Below are 27,286 nucleotides of genomic sequence, written 5' to 3' on the forward strand. Positions count from 1 at the left end.
TGCGTGATACAGCCATACAGCAAGGCTCAGGGATTACAGATAACAGCATAAACACCATATTGCTTCTAGAGAGTTTTACATGATGGCCTTAGCGTACTGACACATGCTTGAAATAAAGGCCAAGTGGCAAAGCACAGTTTCATATTTTGGGCAGAGTCTCATATTATCCATATACAGTTGCACCCCCGAAGACCAAATGCCACTGAAACGGAGTGATTTTGAGTACACTACACGTCACGTTAGGGATAGTGTTACAGTCGCGCCCATGTCGACATCCCCTTTCGATCTTCGAAAGAAAGATGCAATACTGTGCGATTACCACTTAATGTCAGATTATATACACAGAATGTGAATCTAAGCAGATACAATCATCAGAAATGCTATTACATTGAGTAATGCATATATGTACAGATGCAACTGTCATATGCACAGGTTCAACCATCACATGCACTAACACTGCTTGATATCAGGGATGACATTTCACCAAAATCCCGGGGCTAGCGGAAGTGACAGCACACGACCCTTGACCTCTGGTGAGATCACAGGAGGTCATGTTATTTGCCCCCACGCCCAAGTGACATCACCGGAAGTGATGGCACACAACCTTTCACCTGTTGCCAAAAGAGAAAGTGGCATCACATAGCACTGTTCCTCAGTACACTAAGAAAAATAGGGTTATATGACTGTAATATGATATACATTTAATAAAATAATAGATCCCCATATGTAACGTTAATATCAGTGTATATAGGCCCATATTACCAAATGACTGTGAATGTAAGCATTTACATTTACCTTGGCTTGCCTGCAGTTACGGTCATCTCGAGGTTCTGGACAAGGCAATACAAGCTGCTCCTGCTTGGTGTTAGGTTGTACATAAAAGATCTAATATAAAATACCAAGGCAAAAAATGCCAAATGTTTATATTCAAATTATCGTCTTGAAATGCAGGGGGACACTCCCAGCAGTCCTTCCAACAAGCCCCCTACCCAAGCATAGCCCCATCCCCCACCCTCAATCTATTAATTTGCTAAAAAGTCAAACAATTTGAAGAAAATAAATCGACATTTTTTCATTCGAATTTTTCATTAGGTGCAAAGTGCACCTAACGAAAAAAGAGGCAAGGCAGCATGCAGCAAAAGTGACAGCAAATCCTGACTATCTGTAAGTCCCTTGGATTTGGTAGGGAATCTTGAAAACCACTGCCGTCAATGCCCCTCCCTTGCCATGTACGGCATTGATCTTACATGGGGCAAATGTAATGATGCCTACTCAGAGCGCTTCGTCTGTGGCCCGAACAGTGGGTGATTACAAGGTGGCCCTGTGACATGAATAGTTTGCCAACTGCAACAGCATACTCTGCTATAACTGAAGGGAGTGTGCGTGCCAAATATGTAGGGCGCCATGTAAGGCATTTCCAAACAACTTATACAACCACAAACAAACATAACATGAACTCCATACAATATTATTTAACAAAGGGGCGCCGTCTCCTCCTCAACTTCCAATTCCTCGGTCTGCTCATCGTAAGCCCTCACTCAGACTCGGTCATGCGTGCAAGTGTAGCCATGTGCTGCCCACAGATACACTCTCAATTATTTGCTTTTTACTCACCACTTGCTCTGTGATTTTTCCTCCAGTCATGACCCATATTCATCCTCTCGACGCAGGCGATAAACCTGCACCAAAGGAGAAGGCATTAACCACGTGACTGAAACATCATGATTTCTCAGTAATTCATAAATGCGTCCCTGGGAACCATACCGAGGAAAGGGGGAAGGGATGCAGATAAGGGCTCACCTCCTGACTCGTGTCTGTACATAATGGGCAGGAAGCCATGTGACGTGTACAGCATTTACTGTCAGAAGCGATGGCTCTCTGCTAGACTGGGCATCCCTGACTCGGCTGGGACCCTGACTAGACAACGGGAGACTCTAAACTGTCTGCAGCAAGGTCCACTTTGGATGTGCCCTTGACACAGGAACCTAAGTGCTGTGTCTGCACAACGGAGGGCTCCCTCCCTCGCAGCAGCCAAGTCTGCTCTCAATTAGGCAAGGCTGAAACTCAAGTTCCCCCGAGAGCAAGGAGCGGGTCACCGTTGCCCTGCGCAAGCGTTTCATCTAAAGTGAACAACCAGAGCAACCGACCCGAGACCTAGTGGCGCTCAGCCCACGCGCCCGCCAGCCATGCATGGCGCATGCACTTTAAAAAATATTTTTTTACAGTTTAAAATGGTGCCTTGTTGAAAATAAACTATTTTAAAGAAAGCTTAGGGGTCGCAAAGGCATTGCCAGGGGTCGCAAGGGAGAAGCGACCCCTAGCGACCCCCAAATGGCGTCCCTGCCTGGTATGCCCTGGTGCTGTGTCATATTCCCAAGAATGACTTCACATGCTAGGAACAGGCTCCTTTGCCCATATACAGCATCAGATGTCTGGTTCATCAACTATATGCCTGGGGACTGCCTGCTATGCGCAACTACTCCCACAACCAACACGTAGACTCAATTGCACATACATGTACAGTCAGACAAACAAACAGACCCACTGTCATGTATTTTAGCTGCATAAGGGGAGTACACTAGGGTGAGGTGAGCATTTCTATGTCACATTGAGAAAGAGCAGGTTATTGAAAGGGCGCTCAATTCATGAGGCTTTCTAGTGAGAATTGATGAGCAGGAAATAGTCTTTGAAAAAGCTTTTATAGATGTTAAGTTGCTTGCTTTTCAATTGTAGGATATACAATGTTTCATTAATAATCTTTCTCTTATTGAGTCTGTGATGTGTAGTTACAGTGATAGTTGCAATGCGTGCCTATTACTTTCTCCTCTAAATAAAAAGCAATGCACTTTGCAGGAGGGTCTACGGTATCCACGGATGCTTTCATACGTCCCCCATGTGGAAATGCTTACAAAACTGAAGTGTGAATAGTAACTAAAAACAGTACCCCCTAAATATTCTAGGTGGGCATATGATCCTATTCTATCTTTAGTTCCAGATATATGGGGAAAGTGTTGTGTTTTGGAGCCCTATGACAATGCACCATTAACTTCAGCCAGGGTAGACTTTGAAAGAACACCTAGGGGAAGTTCATGGCTGGCCCTGCAATGGTAGAGGAGGCAAAGCCACGAGCGGGGGTCAGAGGAACCCAAGCACAGTTAAGTTTAATATTTTTAATTTGAGGGTGTGCCGGGGAGTGGGGTAATGCAGTAACCAATGGGGAGGTTGGGGGCAGTCAGGGGCAAAGCAGCTGTTTAGCTTTGCCCCTAGGTATCCGCCAGCAGATACAGCCTGTGATACAAGCAACATCACAAGGCCGCACCCCCCCCCTGGGGTGTTCCCACAAAAGTAGGAGCCAGTTCTTAAGCTTAGCCCTTTGGTTTAACTGCCCTTTTTTTATTTGCTTTTCAGGTCAGTGGACTGCCAACTCCTGATTTAGGCTGGCAGCTCAATGGAAGGCCAGTTCGCCCTGACAGCTCCCACAAAATGCTGGTGCGAGAGAATGGCGTGCATTCGCTGATCATCGAGCCGGTAACGGCTCGAGATGCCGGCATCTACACCTGCGTGGCCACCAACCGTGCGGGCCAGAACTCCTTCAGCCTGGAGCTGATTGTGGCTGGTAAGTCTGGGCACGCGGCGCAGCAGGGACATGGAGGGGAGGTTTAGATTAAATACAGTGGTGTTTGAAAATAAAAGGTAGGAAAAGGACCAAGCAGTGCCCATAGACAGCAAACTGAGCATGAGTGCACAATTCCAGGCTGCAGATGGACACAGCTGTGCCTGTACAATCAGGACCGGCCTTAATGGCGGCAGCGCCCCAGGCAGCAGAACTAAAATTTGGCACCCCTAACCCTGTGCACCCCTGGTCATGCGGTGGGGAGGGGCACCAAATGGTTTATTCGGCGCTGATGCGAAAGCATCAACGCCATATTGTTATTAAATGCACCATCCGAAAGTGGGACGCATTTAATTTCAATAGGGTGCCTGCCGCGCCTTTTTCCACCATGCCAGCTCGGGGGAGACCTTGAAAGACTCCCTTAGGCAGGCGTCGAGGGGGCTAATGGCACCCCGGGCGGTCGCCTGGACGGCACTGTCCCAAGGCTAGCCCTATGTACAATCCTGAACTAAACGCCGCCATGATAACTAGAGCCGAGACGTCCATTTTACAACACAGATTAGGCCACATTACGGTGCTGTGGCTCATCCGGGCCCCATAGATAAAAGCAAATCTAAATGGATTCAATAGGTGGCGGCGATGCAATAAAGTAAATGGAAGGCTTGAGTGCAGTTGTGGGCACATGTGTGTTCTGAATTGCGGATTGTGAACTAGGGAAAAGCACGCCCCTTCCTCCTTATTCGCTATGTGACACGGCTTTAATAGATAGGGTGTCTGTCTGATGTGGGGTGCAAAGTGGTGAAAATGCACCAAAATACAACAACTGTATAGTGCGCGGCATGTGCTTACTGCTATTCGTGATTCCTTTTGGTTATGTCATCGATTTATAAAATGCAAATCAATATGTGGGCTGTGATGTCGCAGGTGGCTTTATTTTGGAACTGCTGCTTCACAATTGCCGATGGGTCTGGGTTGCCAGTGCAAACCCGGAAGCGATTGCAATCTGGTGCTTTTTTGTTTGAACCACTGCGAGACAGTTTGCAATGGAAAATCGCTTTACCGCGGGGAGAGTCACCCGGCTTTGGTATAGTCAGCCGCAGAGTGAGCGGCCATCCTTTAATACTGTATGAAATGAGGAGTGCTCCCTTTTACATGAAATCACTGTGCACAGTGCAAAGAGCTACACTATGAAATAGGCTCGTGTCAGAGGGGGTATTTGCACCCTGCGCCACTGTTTCTTTCGGCACAGCTGAATGAGTGTTAGGCAGGGTGGGTTTTTTCGTTTGCCACCTGCCATCACCCATTGCCATCCTGGGGGATGAATCCAGGTGGCACTGGCTGACTGGTCCTCCACTGTGGCAGGAGGCTCTCTGGCTGGTGGGGGAAATAATGCGAGAACTTCCTCTGTGGCAGGATAAGGCTTCAGAGTTGTAGGTTGTAATGGAACCTTGGACTGTTTATCTATGTCCAAGGGGGCACATTCTTATTCAGTTGTTGGCTGGGGGTGAAAGCTGCAGGGTGCTGGGGTTTGTCCACAATAAAGCTTCAGTTATCCCCCCATTCCCCTCCCCCGCTTACCTGAGTTATTTCATCAGACTCCTCTTTGCACTTGTTGGCCGGTAATTGCCATTGGCTTCTGGATCCTGGGTTTGGAGCACACCAGTGGGTCTCGGGACTGGCAGCTTTCTCGCACAGGGCTATGACGGCAAGGAGGAGATTCTGGCGAGTGCCCAGGAGTAACATGTGTCAGATGCAAGCGGCTATGCAACTGAGTAATATCAGCCATGTTCAAAACCAACCGAGAAGCCCCCCAGTTGTTATAATAGTGCTTTTTTGATTCACCCATCTGCGTCTCTGCTGGGGTATTCGCACCACGTAACAAAAACAAGTGTATTTGAAAAATGAAGACATCTTTTAGCAGGAAGTGCCCTTCATTTGCAAATACTTATTTCCATTAATACAACTTTAAGGTGAGAAATTATGAATTAAAATCTAGCTAGAAATGTCAGTTAGAAGAGGTCCGACCGAAGGCCTTCAAGTCACAGGTTAAAATTCCAATTGGTCATACTCAACCTTTCATCCTTTAGAGGTTGATAAAATGAGTACCGCAAAGTTAGCTAATAGTAAGACATATGTTTTCAGACACATAACAGTTAATGGTGTATGCTAGCTCACACACGATGTGGGCACCCTGCAGTCGGTTGTTTTGCACAGTTGGCACTTTTCATCGTGAGTTAGGTGTCAATCTAAAATCTCTATGAAGCACATGAGGCCCAGAGTGTCCTTTATTTCAATATAGTATCCTATGATGAATAAGAACAGAGCTCGTTTTGATGGCACAAGACCTCAGCACTCCTGTCAGAAGATAATCCATCCAGACTGGGGCCTGGAAAGTGAAGAAGGCCTCAGCACACCTGCTTGAAGATCATCTAGAGCAGTGGCGGCTGGTCACATATTGGACTGGTGTGCTGTGAATATATCTAATATGCGTGAGCGACCGAGCGCACCAAAGGAACCCGAACCAAACCAATGGGGTTCAGGAGCGTTAACGCCCTGAGAACATTAAATAATGGGTTAATATGGTGCATTTAACAGCACTTTCTTTGAAAAATTGGATGAAAAGTCACACAATTTGCAACCAATTTTGTATGGGAGCAAATGGAAAAACACAATAGATTCAAGTTGCCAGCAGTGCCCAGGACCATTTTCCAATGCATTATCATTTTGCCTTTGCCCACAACATATGCTAGTATATAAAATATTGCCATGCTGCACCAATATATGTTAGCATTACCATATAAGGACTCCCAGCCAGTAAAAAAGGCCATGCCACAGAAACAAAGTATACCCATCTGGCTAGACAGGCCATCTGGCCTGCATCTATAACTTTAATAGGGCGTCGGTGCCATGCCAGCTCTGGGAAACATTTCAAAGTCTGCCCTATGCTGGTGTGGCAGTGGACCCCTATTACAGTGAAAGGCTGAGCTTTTCACTTTAATAAGGCGCTGCTGCCACACCATTTCAGGGACGCCTTTCAAAGGCTGCCATATTCTTGCATGGCAGCAGCACCCTATTCAAATGAATAGCTCCCCGCTCCTGTGCTTGAGCACCCAGCGCCAGCACAAAACCAGGAAGCTTTTCACTTAAATAGGGCACCCCACACCATCTCAGGGGAGCCCTTGAACGGCTCTGCTGTGCTGAGGTGGCAGCGCACCCTTTGTAATAGAAAAGCTGTCCCCATGCTGGCACAGCAGTGTCACCCAGAGTAAGTGAAAAGCTCCTCAAACAAGCGGGGGAGGAGGGAGCTTTTCACCTACGTTGGGTGCCACTGCAGCACCTGCATGGGGGTGCCTCTTATTTTACATAGAGCGCCACGGCCGCTGTTGACTCCATAGTAGCCTGATGGAGGCTATAGCACCCTATGTAAATGATATTAGTTTGGCCCACTGGGTGACCGCCCAGGTTTCCCATGCCTAATAAGGCCAGCCCTGAAAGTTGGCAACTACAGGTACACGTGCCAAGTCTGCTTTACCCTTTGTGCACAGCAATTGTCTCTGCATCAAGTGTAAAGCAAAGACAAGTGTTATATCACATGGATAGACTGGCCTACATTAAATGTAGGCCAGTCTAGCCAAATCACATTTGCTTTACCCTTGATGGACAGTAACTGTACATCATGGGTAAAGGAAAGATAAGTGTTATTATGTGGATTGAATAGCCTACATTCAATGTTATGTTATGTTATGATTTATAACGCGCATCGCTGCCATGCGCATGGTCTTCAGGCGCTAAAGTGGCTCTGTAAGAAAAGTGGGTGGGGTTAATTAATGAGGGAAGCGGGATAGGATAGTGGTTGTGCCCTTCTATTGCTGCTTGCAGAACCAGGAGAAAATGGCATTGTGCTTGTGAACTTTCTGGATGTGCTTTGCTGTGTGCCCTGGGCTTGTTGTGTCCGGAAGGGTACCACCCAGTTTGTTGTTTGGTTTTGTAGCATGATTAGTGATGGGTGTGTGGTTTGTGTGTTTTTAGTGTGTAGTGTCGCTGGCCATTTTGGGTGTGTGTAGTATGTGAGAGGGGTGAGGGTGTGGAAAAGAGGAGGGGGTGGTTAGTTGGTTTCTGTTGAGCTCAGGGTGTGGGTGGTTTTGTTCGATCTTCATTCTCTGTTGTGCATTGTTGGCCTTGGTCCCAGCGTGTGGTTTGTTTGTGGAGGTGTGCATCTATGTTTGTCTCTGTGAATCGAACAGCCAGGTGTTCAGTCATTTTCTGAAAGTTAGATGGTCTTCAGTCATACTTATTTCCTTTGGAATCAAGTTCCCTAGTTTGGCTATCAGATGGGCTAATGTAGTTCCCCGAATTTCCTTTTCTCAAAGTGTCTTATTTCAATTTGGACATTGTTGCTCGATCCTAGTTTTCTTCTCGGTTGGTAGCGGGTGATTTTAGCTTGGAGAAATTCAGCTCCTTGTCCGTGTAATGATTTGTTTGCAATACAGAAGGCTTTGCAGTTAATGTGTTTTTCTACTGATAACCAGTTCGGACTTCTGAGGGCCGGTGTGATGTGGTCTTTTGTATTTGGTCTCAGGAGGAGTCCTGCAGCTGTATTTTGGATGCATTGTCGTTTTATTATGAGGCGTTCAGGCATTGCAAGGTACTTCCTGTTTGTATAGTCTTGTCTTGTTAGAACCAAGGACATCGTGAGGGTTCTGTGTGGGAAGTTGAGGTAAGGGAGTATCCCTCTTATTAGTCTCACAAGGTAGTTTCCATTATGTTGCTATTGCTTTGACTAGTGGTCATAGGGAGAGTAAATTGCCCATGAGGATTTCCAGGTTTATTATCACTTACAATGTCTCCGGTTGGGTTCCTATGCACGATGGCCAGCTCAGGTACGTCCATGCTGTATTGACTTTCAGTGGGTAATTACTTCTGGTTTGGTCAGATTTAACTTGAGATTGTTGTTAGTCATCCAGGTATGTATGTCGGTGAGGCATGTGTTGAGGGTGTTGTCTGTGTCTTGGGCAGAAGTTATCTTGAAGATGAGTTGGGTGTCATCTGCGTAGTTGTAGCCTGTCAGTCTATGGGTTTGAATGAGTTTCATTAGGGGGGATATGTAGATGTTGAAGAGAAGCAAGGAGAGGCTTGTTCCTTACGGTACTCCGCATGCGATGTTTTCGGTCTTTGATGTAAATGGCGCTTACCATTTTTGCTTTACCGTTGATGCACGGTGCTGTGTGCATCAAGGGTACATCAAAAAAGGAATTCCATGCCCAAACTAGCCCCTACTTCTAAATGTAGGAGTCCTGCTGAGCGGGACCAGTACAGTTAGGGGTGGGGGCTGACACACACAACACACAAAAACACTTCACCAGCACATTCAATCATCATTCACACACAACACCAATTTACATACATGCATACAATCCATACATGCATGCATACATACACATTAAATTAAACAAATACACTTATCTTGCCTGCATGCATCCACAGACGTGCCCACACAGCCCTGGGGGACCAGATAGCCCCCCTCCTCGCCAAACTCAGACACACTGCCTGACGGGAGAGCAGACCTCTTCCATCACTCAGTGTGTTTATGGTGCGGGTCTCCACAAGGTGAACACGCTGACTGACAGGAGTGGCCTTCTCTTTTCTCAGGCAGCGTATCTATGCTGCTGGCGTAATAATGAGAGCCAGTGAGGCCAGTCTTCCGATGCCCCACTGGCTCCCATTATTCGTAGCTATGTATGTTGCAGAGAGCAAGGACTCCCAACATTGAAAAAAATAGCATAGTGGGGGATGCGCCCCCGTAGAGAGGGAGGCTGCACAGTCCCTGTGAACATTCAGGAAACGGGGGACTGTGCTGCCTGTCATTCAGCCGAGGTGGAGGGGCAGCCACTGGTCTAGAGGCTGGGGTCTGGAAAGCGAATACAGCCTCAGCACACCTGCTAGATGATGATCCAGCCGGGTGCCTGGAAAGTGAAGACGGTCTCAGCACACTGATGGATCATCCAGGCTGGGGTCTTGAAAGTGAAGGCCTCAGTTCACCCGCTAGATGATGATCCAGGCCGGGAGCCTGGAAAGTGAAGATGGTCTCAGCACATTGATGGATCATCCAGGCTGGGGTCTTGAAAGTGAAGGCCTCAGTTCACCAGCTAGATGATGATCCAGGCGAGGGCCTGGAAAGTGAATTCAGGGCTTATTTTTAGCGCACCTGATTTATGACTCCACTGTGTGCAGAGTCTGCTGACAGCAAGGAAAGAGACTCCCCTGTGGTGCCCGTTACCTCAAACCCTTTTTTGGCTAGACAGCCTCGGAAGGTGGTTGCAAGACATTTCAGCCATTCAGCTCCGTGCCTGCATGAGGCACGTCCTGACGAGTTTTCCACGTGTGTCGTGGTTTGTGTGGCGAGGCGCAGCGCGAGCAGATGCCTCCGACAGCTCCACTCCTGCCAGAAGCGTTTTTGTGCCTTAAGCCCGGGGTAAACTTCACTGGAAAAGAGAGAGTCGTGTATCGGCCGGCCTACCATAAACAAACTATTAACAAGATTTAGTAGAAGAAAGAAACTATGAGAACATGTCTTTTGTTTTGTCTGTTACAAAAGATTACTAAATAAGGAACGAAGCTCACATGCTTGCCCCATTTTGTCCACGTTTCTGACGCGCCCCTTCCTCAGTCAGCTTTGGCAGTATGCAGGTTCGCGTTTATCCCATTAAACAGACCTGCCTCGGCCTCCGTCCCCGGGTGATTTCGGCGCCTTAAAGCGCATGTCAGGAAAGAGCGGTGGGAATGTGTGTATTAAAAGCGACAGATTCTACAAATAGAGCGAGATTAAGAGCCTGCAGTGACAGATACGCCAGTATGTCAAGAGTCTGAGAAATCTAAATGCGGCCCTGTCACAGAGCCTCACTCAGCATGCTAGCCGACTCCCTAATAGTGCTTTCATGCTCTCCTGCTTATCAGGGTGCAGCAGATACAAACGCCAGGGCACGTGGCCCAATCAATACACATATTTATTTCAAATTGTACTCGAATCAGAGAGTCAAGGGTGTAAGAATGTTGTACTTTTGGCATAAAGTCCCTCGCGTGTTAATTGCCCCCTGGCCACCATCCAACACTTTCTCCAAATATTCTAGGAATGGAATTAGTTTAATAAATGATCCCAGTCCTTTGTGGGAAGGGCCTTTAGACAACAGGAAATACGTTTTGTCTCAAAAACTGTATTTATTTCTGTGATATTTATCACCTAAAACTGTAATGTAGGGCCGTCATCACCCAATTTGATTGTGTCTGGCAGTTTTCTATGTTCACTTAATTTTACTTATAAATACAGACAAAAATCCCTATGTTTCCTATCAGTATGTATTTGTTAATGAAACAGGTACAAACGTAAATGCAGGTCTCCAAGCTAATATGCCTGGTGGGAAATGGCTGATGAAATTATCACAAAGTAAATATGGATAAATATTAGAGGAAAGGGTCTAAAAAATAAACGCGACAGCCTTACTGACAGTATATTGCTTAACGATTGCATAAAGAGGGATTCTAGAATGTTGCTCGGCCAGGTGGGCCTCCAGCAGCACCTGATATCCACCTTTATGGATGCGCGAAGGATTGCCAATTGGACACGATGAGCAACATTAAGAAGAAAATCGAAACAGCGGAGAACCCTTTATCTAAAATACCTAAACAAGGCAGTGAGGTGGAAGTAGGGGAGTAGGTACCAGGTCCTGGAGACATATATTCCCTACTTAAGACTTCTCATGATGGGGTGGATGTGAAAGCCTCCCTGCCTGACTTAACTGGGAAAGTCCAGCAACTGGAGAGCAGATTAGCAAAGGTTGAGGACTCTGGGGACATGGCTAAAGAACCTATTGGAAACTTCAGAGCCTACAATGCTATGAAAAGGGAACTTTCAAGACTGAGTCTTAGAAGTGCTGACCTTGAAATGAAGATTAGGAGCCACAATCTGCAAGTGCTTAGCTTGGAGGAACTAGACCCTGATGAAGACACAGGAGTATTAGCGAATCGAATCATTTCAGAAATATATGATCCGAATATTATACACGCGGCTCATCTGGACTTTGATTTCAGAGTACATAAAGTAAAATGTGTAAAGGTAAACTTTGTCGGGCGATCATGTTCCTTTTGAGGATTAATGACAAGGATACGAGGGAAGGTTACATTTGCCGGAAAACAATTTGCAATATGGTCAGACTTTCCAAAGGAGATAGTGAAGAAAAGGAAGGCATTCAATAAGGCAATAATGAGGGCCAGGGACTTGAACATTAAGACTGCTCTGGTGAGACTGGCAATCTTGAAGATCTTTTTCCCAGAGGGTGTGAGGATTACTAAAATCCCAGAGGAAGCTGTCGGTTGGCTACAAGCTGCCCAGTTGAAGAACAAAAACTGTTCCTGATGTCCTGTTCATTTAGCTATGTTGATATTCAAGTTATATGTTTAATATGATAATCAATTGATATTATTAGTATTAATGTGTGTTTGTCTAAGCTGCACTGTGGATATGATCTCTCAATGTTTTAATACTGTTAACTTTATTTGATGATGTTTCTGTTCCATTTACCACTTCCATTGATCTTCACTGTTATATGGGGTCTTTGTATTTATTTGGAGACGACGCTGCTGAACTGCCTTTTTCCTTGTTCTGTAGGTCCTTTGCTCTAATGGAACGTGTGTTATTGTCATGGTATCTATTTTAGCCAGGCTTCCTTGTTGGTTATGGCCTAGAGATCTACGCTTTGTTGTGGTTGGTTCTGGGGTCGGCGCTGGTTGCTTTGTTAGCCTCTAGGTGGAGCCTTGGCGGCAGCTCTTTACTGGGCTTCCTGGTGCCCCTGTTCCCTCGCTGGGTTTGGTGCTGGAGTGTCGGGTACCCTGGCGACTACCTCGTCAGGTTTCTGGGGCTTGGTGCTCGGTGAGGCGGGGGGAGGGCACGGGCACCAGCGTGGGAGTGATCCTGTGGGTTTGGGACTGAGGGCTGGGATGGGGGGTGCATGGCATGCCCTGTGCACGGGTTTGGTGACATAAGGAGGGGCCCCTTACTATGATTATAATAGGATTCATTTCACTACTAACATTGTGTAATGGTGTTATCTTTAGATGGTTCTCGTCGCTATCACTATCTAGTTTGTTATCTGGGGTCACTTGGAGGTTCATTGTTGTGAGATCCTTTCCCAGGAGTTGCCAAAATGCTTTTCTTTGTTTTCTTGTTGACATTCGTACAAGGGATCAAATACATAAACTTTAACAACTGGTCTTCACATGCAATACTCTGGATTTGGCAAGTGGGTGCATGTGGGGATGCTCTCCTTCACTTTGCTTTCTTTTCCTTTGTTTTAAAGAGTCATTAACTCTCATGGTTAGGGTTTGTCGTATTCTGTTGCTGGGTCCTTGATTAGGATTTATGCCGATTTGGATTTGCACAGTGGTGACTGCAAGGATCCCATGCCTAGGGGGTTGGGATATCTATCTCTGTACAGCAACTGAGGATGCTCTAGTGAGTTATTCTAGCCGTTGAAGTTTACAGTGTTCTACATTAATCAAAGAGATAGATTAAGAGATGTTGCACCCTTTTAAGGTTCTCTGCGTTGTACACTTTATTTTGCAAGAGTAGGGCTATCGATTGGGGAGAAAGGTAAGTTGGTTCATTGGTTCATTTGGAAATAATTACAATTGTGGGGCTCAGCTCTTTGTTGAGGCAGTAAAGAGTGTTTATTTTTGTGTGTTTGTTTTTTAATTATTTTAATTCCCTTTAACCTGATGTTTCTGCACAGGTCTACTCTTGTTCTTACCCCTTCGCTTCTCATGCTGTGATACACTGGTCAGACATGGTTGGCCACAAACAATCGTTAAAAAAAAATGTCTTGGAATGTGAATGGCATCAACAATTCAATGAAAAGAAAGAAAGTCTTGACATATCTTGAGAGTTCTAAGGCAGACATTGTGTTATTACAGGAAATGCACCTGACTGAGACTGACAGGTTGGGCAGAGGATGGGTTGCCAATGTTTTCGGTTCATACTACAGCTTCAGTTCTAGGGGGGTCTGTACATTGTTTCATAAAAACGTACCTCTTTCTATACAGTCGAACAGGGCAGACAAAGAGGGCCGGATGATCTCCACCAATTGTAAAATACAGAATATAGAATTGAATATCTGCAATATTTACGCCAATACATGTGGTTCCTGTTCATTTCAGGGAAGTTGCACATGCTCTGCAAAACATGACTGTACTGTTAGGGAATACCGTTTGCTGAAGACTTTGATAGGTTCCCAAGCACCCATTGGAAATCCTGATCTAGGACAGCAATTACTTGAACACAATGCACAAGGTCACCTGACCGCTAAAATATGCAAAATTCTGATGAAGGGCAAAGGTCCAAATGTAGAGTTGCTGACAATGTGGTGGAATAATTTGGATCCAGGGCATTCTGCACTGACAGAAGCTAGATGGGGTGATATGTGTAGGGACGTTGCTCTAACTTCCCCGAACTTTGGTAGATAGAGTGAGACAAATCAAAATTCTTTATAGAGTGCACTGGACTCCTGAGAGACATTACACGCAGAGTATGACAGATTCAGAGGCATGCTGGGGTTGCAGCCATAAAACAGGCTTTTCAGAACATGTGCTTTGGGAATGCAATATCAGATCCTTTTGGAATGATGTGAAAAAGTAAATTAATAGGGTCCTGGCCTTACAGATGGGTTTGAATTTCAAGACTATTATTATGGGTAGTAATGCCCTTGTGGAGGATCTTGCATATCCTCTGAAGTGTTGTCTCTTTAGATCTGTACAAGTGGCCAAGAAACATGTCCAGAGAGTAGGGCCAAATGATAGAGCGCCAACGATACAGGAATGGTCACAAGAGCTTGATAAGATGTCTTTGAATGAAAGAGTGATATATAGGTAACAGAAAAAATGTAATGTGTATGATTATATGTGAAGGCATCATGAAGTAAGACACAGAAAACAGATTCAAATTTCTTATCAAATGTTTTATTTTACTCAAATGTCAGGATGGAGTAAGACCTAACTAGCCCTATGCTAAGGTGGTATTTCCCTACCTAAAGAAAACTAAGGATAATTTATGTCAGTAAGTTCAAATCAAAGGTCTGAATCCAAAACCTATATGTGCCCTTACAACTAACTGTATATAATGTGTAGGGATGTCAGCGTCAAAAATAAATAGTGTTTGAAATAAAGTTCTGAGCTTCTTCCAGCTCTTGGCTTGTAATCAGTTTCCCCCTCCTCAAGTTCAGAACAGTTCAAAAGACCTCATGGCTACCTTCCCCAAGAGTTCAACACAGTTCACAAAGTCTCAGGGTTCCCTTCCCCAAGAGTTTACATCTTTCAGCTTAAAAAAAAAATACCAGTTCAAATCTTCTAGCTTTCATAAACAATACCAGTTCAAATATTTGGTCATCCAGGCTTTTTAATAGTTCACATAATTTCTTCATTTCAAACTCACTTCAGCAACTGTTGCAAAACCCGATCTTCTTAATAATTTACTTTCCTTGGTTCTTTGCAAGTAGGGGGTACTCGATTCAGGCACAGTTGTCAGACCGCACAGTCCACCCATTACAAGTCACACAACCATTACCCTTATGCAATTTGTAATGCTTCTGTAGTCTTCTTGCTTTTCCAACAAAGGCTTTCTTTCTTAACCCCTAGTTCCTTGGCTCTTGTAGCTTTAGCCAATACTTAGTTTTTCATTTCTCATTTCATATCCTTATGGTAATCATTTGGCTTTGCCACACTTGTGGCTCACACAACTCATTCGGTGGTGCTTACCATTAGCACCACCTTGCTTTCACTTCATTCATAAGTGTTCATCACTTGGTTTTTTTCTGTGCAGCATTCAAATACGCTCAAAATGTCTTACAGTGAATTCGGTATTCAATATTAGTTGTTTCAACTTTCAAAAGTACTTGTAATAGCTTGCAGCTTGTTCGGTATTCAAAGACCCTTATTTTGGCCTTCCATAATGCAGTGCTTATAACAGTTTTCAGTTTGTGTGGCATTCATACATGCTTGTTTCCAGTCACTGGAGCGCCCCAGTATGAGTGTTCCCTTCTTTTCACTCACCAGTGTTATACAGCAGCTCCTTCGGGTTTCTCTGCTCGGCTTTCCAGCTTCTATTCGCTCGGTCGTTCCATTCGTGGGAGCCACAGTGAGCAGCGCTTATCATCCTGGAATCCTGCAGCGCTTAGCTCCACTCTTCCCCAGCAGCAGCTACTGGGAGCACCACTTGCTCTCTCTCAGACCTGCGGCGATCGGTAGGCTTCCGCACCCCACAGCTTCTGCTGTGGGCACCGGGCAGGGAGTACAGAGGTTCCTAGACCCTCTCACAGCCAGTCTTGGCCCCAGTGTCTCTCGCTCACTCCTGCTCGGCATGGCTTCTCTCAAGCCTATTCCTCTACAGCCCGCTTCACTACTCCTTGCTGCTTCCTTCTATCCAGGCCGTTTCTCTCTCCTCTGTGCTGGGACATCACCATTTTTATAGACCTAAAACTCGTTAAATGACTGCAGGTGCGATTCATTGATTTTAATTGCCTGACCATGGTGAAACCTATTAGCTGGACATGCCAACTGAAATCCTCCAAAGCTCTCTTCCTCGTCTCAGTACCAAAGTGGTGTTCAGGGAGGTTTGAATGAATGAAAATGTGCATAACTCCTTGTAGTTTCCTCCTCATTCCAGTATTAATGTGATATATTTGTGGGACATTTTGGGCGGAAGAAAGGGACAAAGACTGAGAGCCTAAGGCTCGGGGAATAGAAGGTTCACTTTGACAAGCGAAAAAGGGCGATACCATGTCTCACCTAAAGGCGTCCTCTCCCCTCTCCCAAAGCTCCCTCCACCCAGGTGATCCTCCCTCCCATAGCCACCTTCAGGGTCGGGATCCAAAAGAGATGGCCTTTCCCGGGCCAACTGAGCAGAGGACCCAGGAGTGAGGATGTCCTAAGATTCCTCACAGACATTTGGGGAAGGTTTTTAGAACTTCTGTGATTTATGTGTATTGTTGCTCTTAATATGTAAGTATGGGATGGGAGGGGTCTGAGCGGGAGGGATGGGTGGACTGTATTTTTTATTTTATGTTTTTTTCTTCTATAATATTCAATAAAGAACTGAATAAAAAAAATAAAGATTGCATCAAGAGAGCAAGCTACCTATGGGAGTAACCTATGCTCTCTTTGCTCCTACACGTCTTCACAGGTTTAAATCGTCAAAGTGGGTGGGGAGCTGGAACCTGCCTTTCATACAGGGGCAACCCTTCTCAAGTGCCTCTGACTTTTCCAACATAAACATGCCCATTGGCTTCAACCTTACTTCCACCTATGTATATATGTAGGGGATTAATATAGTGTGAACCTAGCTAGAAAGCAACACATTGCTGTACAATTGATGGATCGGTACATAATGGAGCGAACATCTTGCCAGTCTTTGGTCCTCATTTGTCGGTGTTATGTTCCTTGGAGAGCAGGATCCTCAGATCTTTCTTCAATCACTGGGGGGTTGCAGCCTGCCTCATGACAGGATTCTCCCTGTCTCGGGAGGATAGCTCAGGGGCAACATGCTCGCCTTGGATGCAAGACGAGACAGCAACACAGGTTCAATTCCCGGCTCCATGCTTAGAAACCTCTGGGTATTAAACGCGTTATAAATAACCTATCATATCATATCATGTTAGCAGGAAGGTTGTTCCAGAGTGTGGGAGCATAGTAGGAGAATGCTTGTTTTCTGGTCTTCCCCATCTTGTACGTCTAGGATTCCAGTCTGGGGGGAAGTTGACTACCAATGTTGCCTTGACCTCCTGAGATGGTGATCGTTTCAGCTAAGGATGATGTAATCTTGACTATTTTGACTATTAGAGCTTTGTAAGTAATGTAGCCTATCCTCAAGAGAATGCCAGCTTGGAAAGGTAACCGGTGTAATTCCTTGAGAATGGGAGACATGTGGGCATATTTCCTCAGGCTTGAAATGAGGCATTCTGCAGAAAGTTGAACAGCTTGCCGGGGGCAACAGTAGTGGCTGGCACACATGTTGGTATTTACATGTCTCTGACTCGTTGAAAACAAAGGGTACCATACCTGAGCCGGAGAGGGTAGTACTGCCTTGTTAGTCAAATATCTCGGTTACTAGAGTAAGTCAGACCACCAAGCAAGCATTCATTTGGGAATGGGTAACACTCCAGTTGTGCAAGTGGAAATATTTGATGATTGTGATATGAGATCTAGTGCTGTGGTTCAGACAGGCACAGTCTACCGATAGCCTATCACATCGATGCAGAAGATGTACATGCTGGAGGCGTTATCCACCTGGATGCGGCTGGGCCCTTATCCGTTATGGACGATGTCGATCTAGATCCTCTGATAAACTGTGATGCAAGAAGCACGCCATTTAACGTTGCAGCGCTAATAGCCCACAGTGAAGGCCAGGCATGTAATACAGAAGCTGGTTAAGAGTCTGGCACTGTCATTAGCCTTAGGTGGTAAAGCTAGACTCAGTGAGGCTTTCTCCCATCCCTAAGCTGTGGAAAGGCTCGGAACTAGGACGGAGTCAAAGATTTGGAAAGGGGACTGGGAATATCTTTCTTAATTAAAACCATCAAAAACCAATCCCAGTTTCTTATGGGGATTTGTCAACTTTGCCAAAATAAAAGAAAAATTCCAATCCCAGTTTCCTAATGAGGCTTTGTCAACTTTGCCAAAATAATAAAAAGATTCCAATCCCAGTTTCCTAAGGGGGCTTTGTCAACTTTACAAAAAAATAGAAAGATTCCAATCCCAGTTTCCTAATGAGGCTTTGTCAACTTTGCCAAAATAATAAAACGATTGCAATCCCAGTTTCCTAAGGGGGCTTTGTCAACTTTACAAAAAAATAGCAAGATTCCAATCCCAGTTTCCTAATGAGGCTTTGTCAACTTTGCCAAAATAATAAAACGATTGCAATCCCAGTTTCCTAAGGGGGCTTTGTCAACTTTACAAAAAAATAGAAAGATTCCAATCCCAGTTTCCTAATGAGGCTTTGTCAACTTTGCCAAAATAATAAAACGATTGCAATCCCAGTTTCCTGTTGGGGCTTTGTCAACTTTGCCAAAATAATAGAAAGATTCCAATCCCAGTTTCCTAAGGGGGCCTTGTCAACTTTACAAAAAAATAGAAAGATTCCAATCCCAGTTTCCTAATGAGGCTTTGTCAACTTTGCCAAAATAATAAAACGATTGCAATCCCAGTTTCCTGTTGGGGCTTTGTCAACTTTGCCAAAATAATAGAAAGATTCCAATCCCAGTTTCCTAATGGGGCTTTGTCAACTTTGCCAAAATAATAGAAAGATTCCAATCCCAGTTTCCAATCCCAGTTTCCTAATGGGGCTTTGTCAACTTTGCCAAAATAATAGAAAGATTGCAGTGAACGGTGGTCTCTACTAGAGGGGAAATATGCAGATGAGGAATTCGCTAATCATTGTCCTAGCAAGATTAAGCAAACAAACACTAGCCACTTGGGGTTTCTATAGAGCCAAGAAGCCAACTAGAAAGAGTTATATGCCCCTAGGCCCTCCCTTCACCCCATATCCAGTGAGTGGGCACAACCATATAGCCCAAAGGCACTGGTGGTATATAAGAGCAGGGCCAACTGGTGCTACTCTGAGGCGTTTGGCTGAGCTCAATGGCCCAGTACTAGAGTGTAAGACTCGTATAATTTTCTTATACACCCTTTGCTAAATGACAAGCACACTTTTGTTAATGTGCCCGTTGTATTTACATATCAAATGGGAGAAATCCGATGTCTCTTTCCCAGTTTTCAAGGCCTTGTTGTTCAACACTCATAAGCCCTCTGATGACAACCGGCAGTGATGCTGCAGTATTACACGAGAAGCATTTTATTAGCCAGTGCCTTTGCTCAAAGGCCAACCGGTTCTGCATTGCTGTATTGCTGCAGTGGAATTCAGGGCCCCCCCAGCCCAGCTAAGCCCTGGAGAATGGCATCCAGAGCACGCGCACTATGCAGACACATAACAGCGTGATTCTTAGGGGTTTATTGTTAGCAGATATGTTAAGCCTGCTTGCCAAGGTAGCAAAGCAGTGGACGACGAGCAAACGAAACTGCACAAGAACACACAGTGAGAAGGGGGCTAGTAAGAAATCGGGATACAGGCCAGGAGGGTGCTGTTAGGGAAACTGGAAAACACACTAGCCAGATAGGCTAGGACAAGGGGATGCGTGCCAGGGAGCACTAGAAAAAATAAAATAATATAGCGGCAGAAATATATTTTTATTATGTTGTTTAAATGTTTGCAAATGCATTTCCTAGGTACAGTGAAATCCCTCTGGTGTGTTGACTCGAGTACTCTTTTACTGGGTAAACCCTGATCGTTTGCAGTACAAAACAAAAATAAGTATTCAAAATGTATCATAATATGTGCATGCACGCCGCAGGATACATTTAACACCCGTTTCCAGGTAACATTGATTGCTTCGAATAGGTACGAAAACAATCCCAAAATATGTTTTCATTGAGACGCTCACTGCCATCATATACTTTTATACGTGAGGGTTGGCAGTGTGCATGATTAGTGCCAAGGTGCCGCATATGAAGCAGGCAGCATGAGAACCCCAAAGTAGGGTGACCAGATTTTCCAAATAAAAAGCCTGGAGAAGCCACCAGTATTAAAGTAGGGCTATAATCGCTCATACGCTCCTGTTCACCATCCTTGGGATTGCACCTTGACAACCAATCGGCACCAGCATTCTTCTCTCCAGGCAAGTCTGGTAGACTAACGTTGTACCCTTGTAAAACCAACACCCATTTGGAGATGCGCGGTGGCACATTTATACCTACACTTGAAGTTAAAAGTTGAACTAGAGGCTTCTGGGCTGATTTCACTGTAAACAGAATTTGAATTATTTGATGGCCCAAAACACTTGAGCCTCTCTCTCAATCACAGAGTACTTGCATTCAGCTTCTTTTAGTGGTCTCAAACCAAATGCTGCAATGTTTCCCCCCCCTCAACCCCACTTGCGTGAGGGTGGCTGCTACCCTCTAGGAAGGAGTGTACCTGATCCTTATCTTGTGGCGTGGGCTCCAACGCAATTGCTGCCACCAAACTCTCTTTTGGGTTCACACCCGCAGCTGACCACTTGTGACCGCGGTACTCCTCCTCTTCCAAGGCCAACTTGCATTTGTCTCTCTGCGCTGTTAAACCATTATCTCTGAGGCGATCCAACACTACCTCCAAACATATGTCATGCTGCTTCATGTCATTTCCATAAATCAATATTTCATCCTGGAAGACCATTACATTAGATAGCCCCTTTAGCTTTTTTTCCATTACTCGCTAAAACACTGCCGCTGCCAACACCAATCTGAATGTCATACAGCAGAATGTAAAGGCTCCCGTGGGAGGGGGGAAATGACATCAAGTGTTGGCAGTCTAGCCAATTTGGTGCTATACCGACAACAGATCTATTACACTGAACACTTTCGCTGTGCCTAACATAGCAAGCATCTCAGAATCTTTGGAAGTGGGTGTCTGTCCACCTATATCAATCTTTAAAGGTCTCTAACATCTACACACATGCATATCTTGTCACTTGGCTTTGTCACTATGATGATAGATGCCAGCTATTCTTACCCCTCTATCTCCTTTATCACCCCCAGTTGCACCAACTTGTTTACTTCTTTCTACAATTCGTCCTACATTTCCTATTGAATAGGGCGCACCTTGTGTGTCGCTGGTCTCTTTGAAGCCTTTCAAGTCTTCTAGCTTTTCCCAAAAAACATCTGGGTATCTATCCGTCCACTTGTCGCTCACTACAGCCACCGATACTGGAGTGGATTCAAAGGCCTCGATTTGTATGCATAGTTTGTCCTGCTCTTTCCAGCCCAGGAGAGATGACCCTTTTATGGCCACGCAGACCCACGCTTCACATTTGTGCTCCTTGTACTCTAAATTAGCTTGGAACCTACCCAACAGTCCAATCCTGATATCTCTATAAGCTACCAGGTCAATATCAGGGGGTACCAAGTCGTTAGGCTCTTTACCCAGGATCCTATATGTATCCATGGATATAATTGTCTATCATGACCCGCTATCAACCTTCATGTTGATCGGGGTCCTATCAAGTAGGAAGGTGTCAACTGATCCCCTATGTGCGGACGTGAGGGCAGCCACTTCGAAAACATGACCATGACTCACACAACCAATTTCTGAGTTCTCCACAGGTTTGACGGCATTGTCATATCCTTTGTCCAAACCCATTTCTATGCATGTTCTTGCATAGTGTCCCTTTCTTTTTCACCATAAACACGGGCAGAACTGGCTATTAGAGAAATGTCTCAGAGTGCCAAAGCAGAAAAATGTTTGTTCCTTTGGTCCGTCTTGTCTCTTTCTCTCTGGGGCTTGCTTGTAGTGCTCACTTTGTGCAGTTTCTGTTTTTCAGGCTTCATTTCTCTCACGTATTTGGCAGTTTCCTCAGTGCTGCGGGCTATGCTGACCGCAACATCCAGGGTGGGGCCTTTGATTAGCAATCTTTCTTGGATGTGTATGTTATTTATGCAACGCACTAACTAATCTCTTATCAAGGAGTCCCTGATCTCCCCAAAAACGCATGTTTTTCTAAGGGTTCTGCGTGCAGCCACATAGTTCTCTACCAGTTCTTCAGGGCCTCGAGTCCTTTGGAAGAATTTGTGACGCTCAAATATGTTGTTGTACTTTGGTGCACAATGATTTTCCAGTTTCATGACCGTCTTCATATAATCATCCATGTCCCCAGCTTCTTCTAGGAAATATCTGGTAGACCATCATGAATGGAATGTCCTTTGTTTCCAAGATTTTGGAGTAACATGGCTTCCTTCCTAGATGCAGAAAACATTTCCCCACCAATTGCCACTAGGTAGGTGTCAAATAGTCTCTTCCAATGTTTTCCATAGTATCATGAATGTTAGAGGTTCAGCTAAAAATGTTGGTGGATGGCTCATACTCACATCTGCCATCCTGTGAAGTTTAAGAGCTGAGCGATTGCCACTGATAATCTTCTTCCACACTGTTTGCTATGACACTGCTATTGTCAGTGCTATTCAGTGGTGACCCCGACGTGATATTCCAATATGGCTGCCGTTATCTTGCATCTTCTCACATGATTGCAGTTAATAACATTCGTGCTTCGACGATTCCCGGAGACATAGGTAGGCCCCCCCGATCACTGCTTACTGGCAAAAGTACAGCTTCTCACTTTATCATCTCGAATGGCCAACCAATGTTGCCACGATAGCTCTGCTGTGCTTTCGCAGTACGGGAAGGAGTTGCTGCACCGCTACCATCCGTGGCGTCTAACTCGTCACCAATGTGGTAGCCTCATAGGTGTAGGAAGCAGGCACAAAGACACAAAGGTGAGGCACCAGTTTTTATTGTTGAGGTACCCCCCTGCAAACACTCCCTTCTCGGCCCCAGGCCTGTCCACCAACCGTTTTCCCAGGCTTCTTTTGTCCGGTCCTGAAACCACACCATCATTCTATAATAGGTCTCCATCATTCTATAATAGGTCTCACAGCAATTTTGGTAGCATCACTGAGAAAAGCCCGCAGCAGCTACAGTGTGTAGCAACAAAGCAATATTTGCATGTAATAATTTTAAACATGCAAGTGTTTGGCCCCCTTAGACTCTTCAAATCGTGACATGTTAGAGGTCAAGAGGGTGTTCCTTGGTCTTTGATGATCCAATATTTGAACTTGGCTCTGGATTGCAAGGGCAGAGCAGGGTAGTGCTGGGCTGCAGAGTCAGGTGGCTGGGAGAAAGGGCAGGGCCGCAGACAGGCCTGGTTTTTGGAAAGGGCTGTGGGCTTAGGTTGGGCTGATCAGGGTAGGTTGTGAGCAATGCTGGGCTAATCGGGCAGGGCAACAGGCAGGGTTAGGCTGTTTGGGCTGTTGACAAGGCCGGGCTGATCATGCTGGGCTGCAGGCAGGGCTGGGCTGATCATGCTGGGTCGTGGGTAGGGTTGGGAAGTTCGGGCTGGGCGTGGGCTAGGCCGGGCTGAGGAGATGGCTGTGCTGGTCTTCTGACAAGTTAGGGCTGTGAGTAGGGAACTGTAGCAAGATCCTTAACAGACAAACCTAGCTCAATGGAAAGTATTCGACCAGCAAAAACAATCTTGAACCACATCAGAGGAATTAGCAGAGTTCATATGAAGCACTGATATAACACCGCCATTGACATCAGTGCTCAGCAACCACCTGTGAATATTGTCTAAAACCCAAACGTTAGCTTGCACAGATGTCGATTTTTAGGCAGCTTTAAAGGAAGCTAATAGAGAGCCCCTACCTTATTGGTAAAATAATTGAGCATTTCATCTCTTATCACTCAGCAAGAGAGACCTCTTGGGAAGAGGCGACCTCTCTCTGTCTGCAAGTAATCACCTGGGTTCCCAGTAGGCCCGTGCACATCCAATACTGGAAAATCCCAACCATCATGTGCAGTGTAACAGATAGACGACCTTTACAATATACATATGGGCCCATATTCCGGGAAGGGACAGTGCAGAACTTGCCGCAGGTGGCACGGCTACTGCTATGCCGACCGTACTGCCCATTATAGAAGTCTGGCAGTGTAGGATGGAGGCCCCTAGCAGTGGAAAGCGAGCCAGCACTACTGAGGGACAGCAAATCTGCATGACAGATCCAGCTGGGCCTGGTAGGAAACATCCAGGCGTACGCCTTATGCTGGTACTGATCTGGACTTATTTTTCAACTCTTGCTGAGACGCCCCTCCCCCTCCCACATGGCGGGTGGGTGGTAGTCTCATTGGAACAATACCCAGCACCCACCTGCTCAGCAGAGCTGCACGTGGCCAGGCAGGTGAGAAAACGGACCAATTTCTTAATGGCATCTCACCCCAACAGCCTCTCCTTCGACCTTGCAGGAGGAATTACCATTCGGCATTCTATTCTATTGTTGTGCGGCATTGGGTATTGACATAGACCACAAAAGATAATCACCAAAGTACTTTTAACAACGTAGATAACATGAAATAAAAAATACTAGCTCTGCCAGCATATCCTAAGCCCCTTTGTTTGTGTATCCCCCGAGGTCTGGTCTCTGCTGCTGCACTAGGCCGGATCTGTCCTCTGGGCTGCGTGACCCGGTACCAGTGCAGCACCTGCTGGGCAACTGGTGTTGTTGGGCTGCTTTTTGCTGGTCGGGAGTTTGAGGATTGGGCTCCCGCTTGCCTGTCCATGGTGGCGGCCATACAGAATTGAGGGGGTGCGTGCCACACTGGATATTCTCGTGGTGGTGGTGGGCCCACTGCATGTCCTGAGATGGGAACTTGCTTTGGATGGAGGAACCTGAGGCTGAGGTGGGCGTAGAAGGCCGTGTGGTGCGGATGTTTACGTCCTGGAGATTTCCTGGGAGACCGGGATTCCTGCACCAGCTGTAATTGCGGCATGAGATGGAACTGCTCTGTGTGCGCGCCCATCCTGTCCAGCAAGGACTTGGGCTCCTCCTGAAGTTGCCCCGTGTGCAAGGTGGAGCCTTGGGCGGTGTGCTGTGCACAGCCATCCCTAGCCTTCATAAGGAAATATATAAAAACGCATAGGGCATTGTGGTCATTTAGCACAATGCTACGGATGTTGATCCCTCAACAATCATAGTTTCTTTTTGAAGTCCTTCTGCCTTCATAAAGAAATGATTTCCCTTACGGTAATGGAAATAATTTGTTTATGAAGGTAGAGTGACTTCAAAAATAAACTATTTATTTTTGAAGTCACAGGGCTCCCCGTACACTGTGACATGGAGGCTTCCACCACCATGGGAACAAGCGTCCCAGCTGCATGGAGCTGGAGGTCTCGTTCCTTGTCCTGGATCAACGGATTGAAAGGTAAGAACATTTACTTGGTGTGAATGTGTGTGAGTGAATGTAAGTGTGTATATGTATATAATGAAATTTGTGTGAATGAGTGAGTGCATGATGTATGGGTGGCTGCCTGTGTGTGTGTGATTGTATGGCGAAAGGATGCACATGTAAATGTATGGTTGAGTGTGTGTGTGTGTGTGTTAGAGAGAGAGAGAGAGAGAGAGAGAGAGAGAGAGTATGGTGAATGCTCTGATTACTATTACTGACCTGTAATCTTCATTACTCCTAATCCCACTCTTCCTCGTTCCAGTACGTACCTATGAGTCAATGTGCCTCATAGGTAAGAACTGGGAAGAAGAAGAGTGACATGGAGTTAATGGTGTTTGATTGTGCTTAATGCCTGGGTTACTTATTAGAAATCTGTATTACCCATAATCCTACTCTTCCTTGTCCCAGTACTTGTTTATGAGGCACGTTGCCTCATACACAAGTACTGTGACAAGGTAGAGGGATGTGGATGTAATGCCTGGCTTAGTAACCTGTAATCTTCATTAGTCCTAATTCCCACCCTTTCTCGTCCCAGTACTTCCCTATGAAGCAGCCATAGGTAAGTACTGGCATGAGGAAGAGGGATGTGGAGGTAATTCCTGGCAGAAGGGAGGATTTTGGTGATTGGGGTGGTAGTCTAGGCCAGCCCAGAGTGTGGTGTGACCCGTGATTTGTTGTCGGGACTTGGTAGGGTGGGCGCTGAGGGGGCCCCCAAATGTTGCTTCGCCACTGAGGGCACAAAGAAGGTGGGCATTCTCCACCAAGACAAGCTGTGTTCCACTACTCCCGCTGAGGTAACATCCCGCTCACCCCTCGCCTCTTTCACCAGTGTCTGCACTTTCACATTTGGCTCCCATCTCTCTGCTTCTCTCGCGTACCTCACTTCCATGTGCACCATGGCCCCCACAGCTCTCCTTGACCCACCCTGGCGGTACCATCGGGTAATGGCATGCCACTACCAGTAAGGCTCATAGGGTAGAACTTTCTGGAACGGCATTGTCATTCATTTCCAGAAAGACTTTCTAATTGAGCTCATATTTGTCAAAGTTCACTTCAAATGGGAATATTTTGTCCAGGGTAGCTGCGGTTTCCTTGTCGTTCTGTCAAGCCTCTTTCTTAGGTCTCCCTTGCAATTTTCAGTGTCTTAATGCAGCTTGTGGCACATATGATTGCTCTCATGAGCTATGTTCTTCGCATTCGTACGCTGCACCCAAAATTGCCAGGTTTCCATGTAATCTCAGATTTACTGACGTGTCAGCAGCGATTTTTAGATTACAGTGACCTCCAGAGGATTTTGTTAAGTACTGCAACCAAGGCTAAACTATTTCCCAGCAACGTCTGCATATTTATTTGGCAAAGTTGCTCTCGTCTCCTACTACAATAGCTATATTTTACAGTGTGCATTTTGAAACACTACGAATGATTACATGTTAAATATTATATTTCTGTGCCTTAAAATGCCAGTGATAAGAAATGTGTTCCTTACTCCAATGAACTTAAAAAAAATGGTGCAGCGGCTGGCAGAAAACCGCTACATTTCACTATGGCTGCCATTTGTTTACAAAGGCGAGAATCACTTGGGCAGCTCGCACCACAGCTGTCTTACATGTGAAGCTAAGAGCGCTCCATTGCCCAGAAAAGCAGTAGGATCATAGTGATTTTAACAGTCTGAGTGCTGGCTCCCTCCCGGGCAGTGGCAGCTGGGGACTTGTTAATTTGAGGAGTTTTCCACGAGTATGCGGGAGCGACAGAGAGTAGCAGGGTAGAGT

General features: G+C 45.8%; 1 protein-coding gene across 3 annotated transcripts in view; it reads left to right on the forward strand.

The window, feature by feature from the left end:
* Window positions 1–27,286, forward strand: part of PALLD (palladin, cytoskeletal associated protein) — a 1,335,292-nt gene that overhangs the window by 1,277,784 nt on the left and 30,222 nt on the right. For all 3 annotated transcript variants that reach the window (XM_069631388.1, XM_069631389.1, XM_069631390.1), the window contains one exon: window positions 3,409–3,616. In XM_069631388.1, coding sequence (XP_069487489.1) covers window positions 3,409–3,616 — 208 coding nt within the window. The remainder of the gene's footprint in view (window positions 1–3,408; window positions 3,617–27,286) is intronic.

Source organism: Ambystoma mexicanum, chromosome 6q, assembly GCF_040938575.1.
Source record: "Ambystoma mexicanum isolate Mex_15411 chromosome 6q, UKY_AmexF1_1, whole genome shotgun sequence".
In the NCBI taxonomy this organism is placed as follows: domain Eukaryota; kingdom Metazoa; phylum Chordata; class Amphibia; order Caudata; family Ambystomatidae; genus Ambystoma; species Ambystoma mexicanum.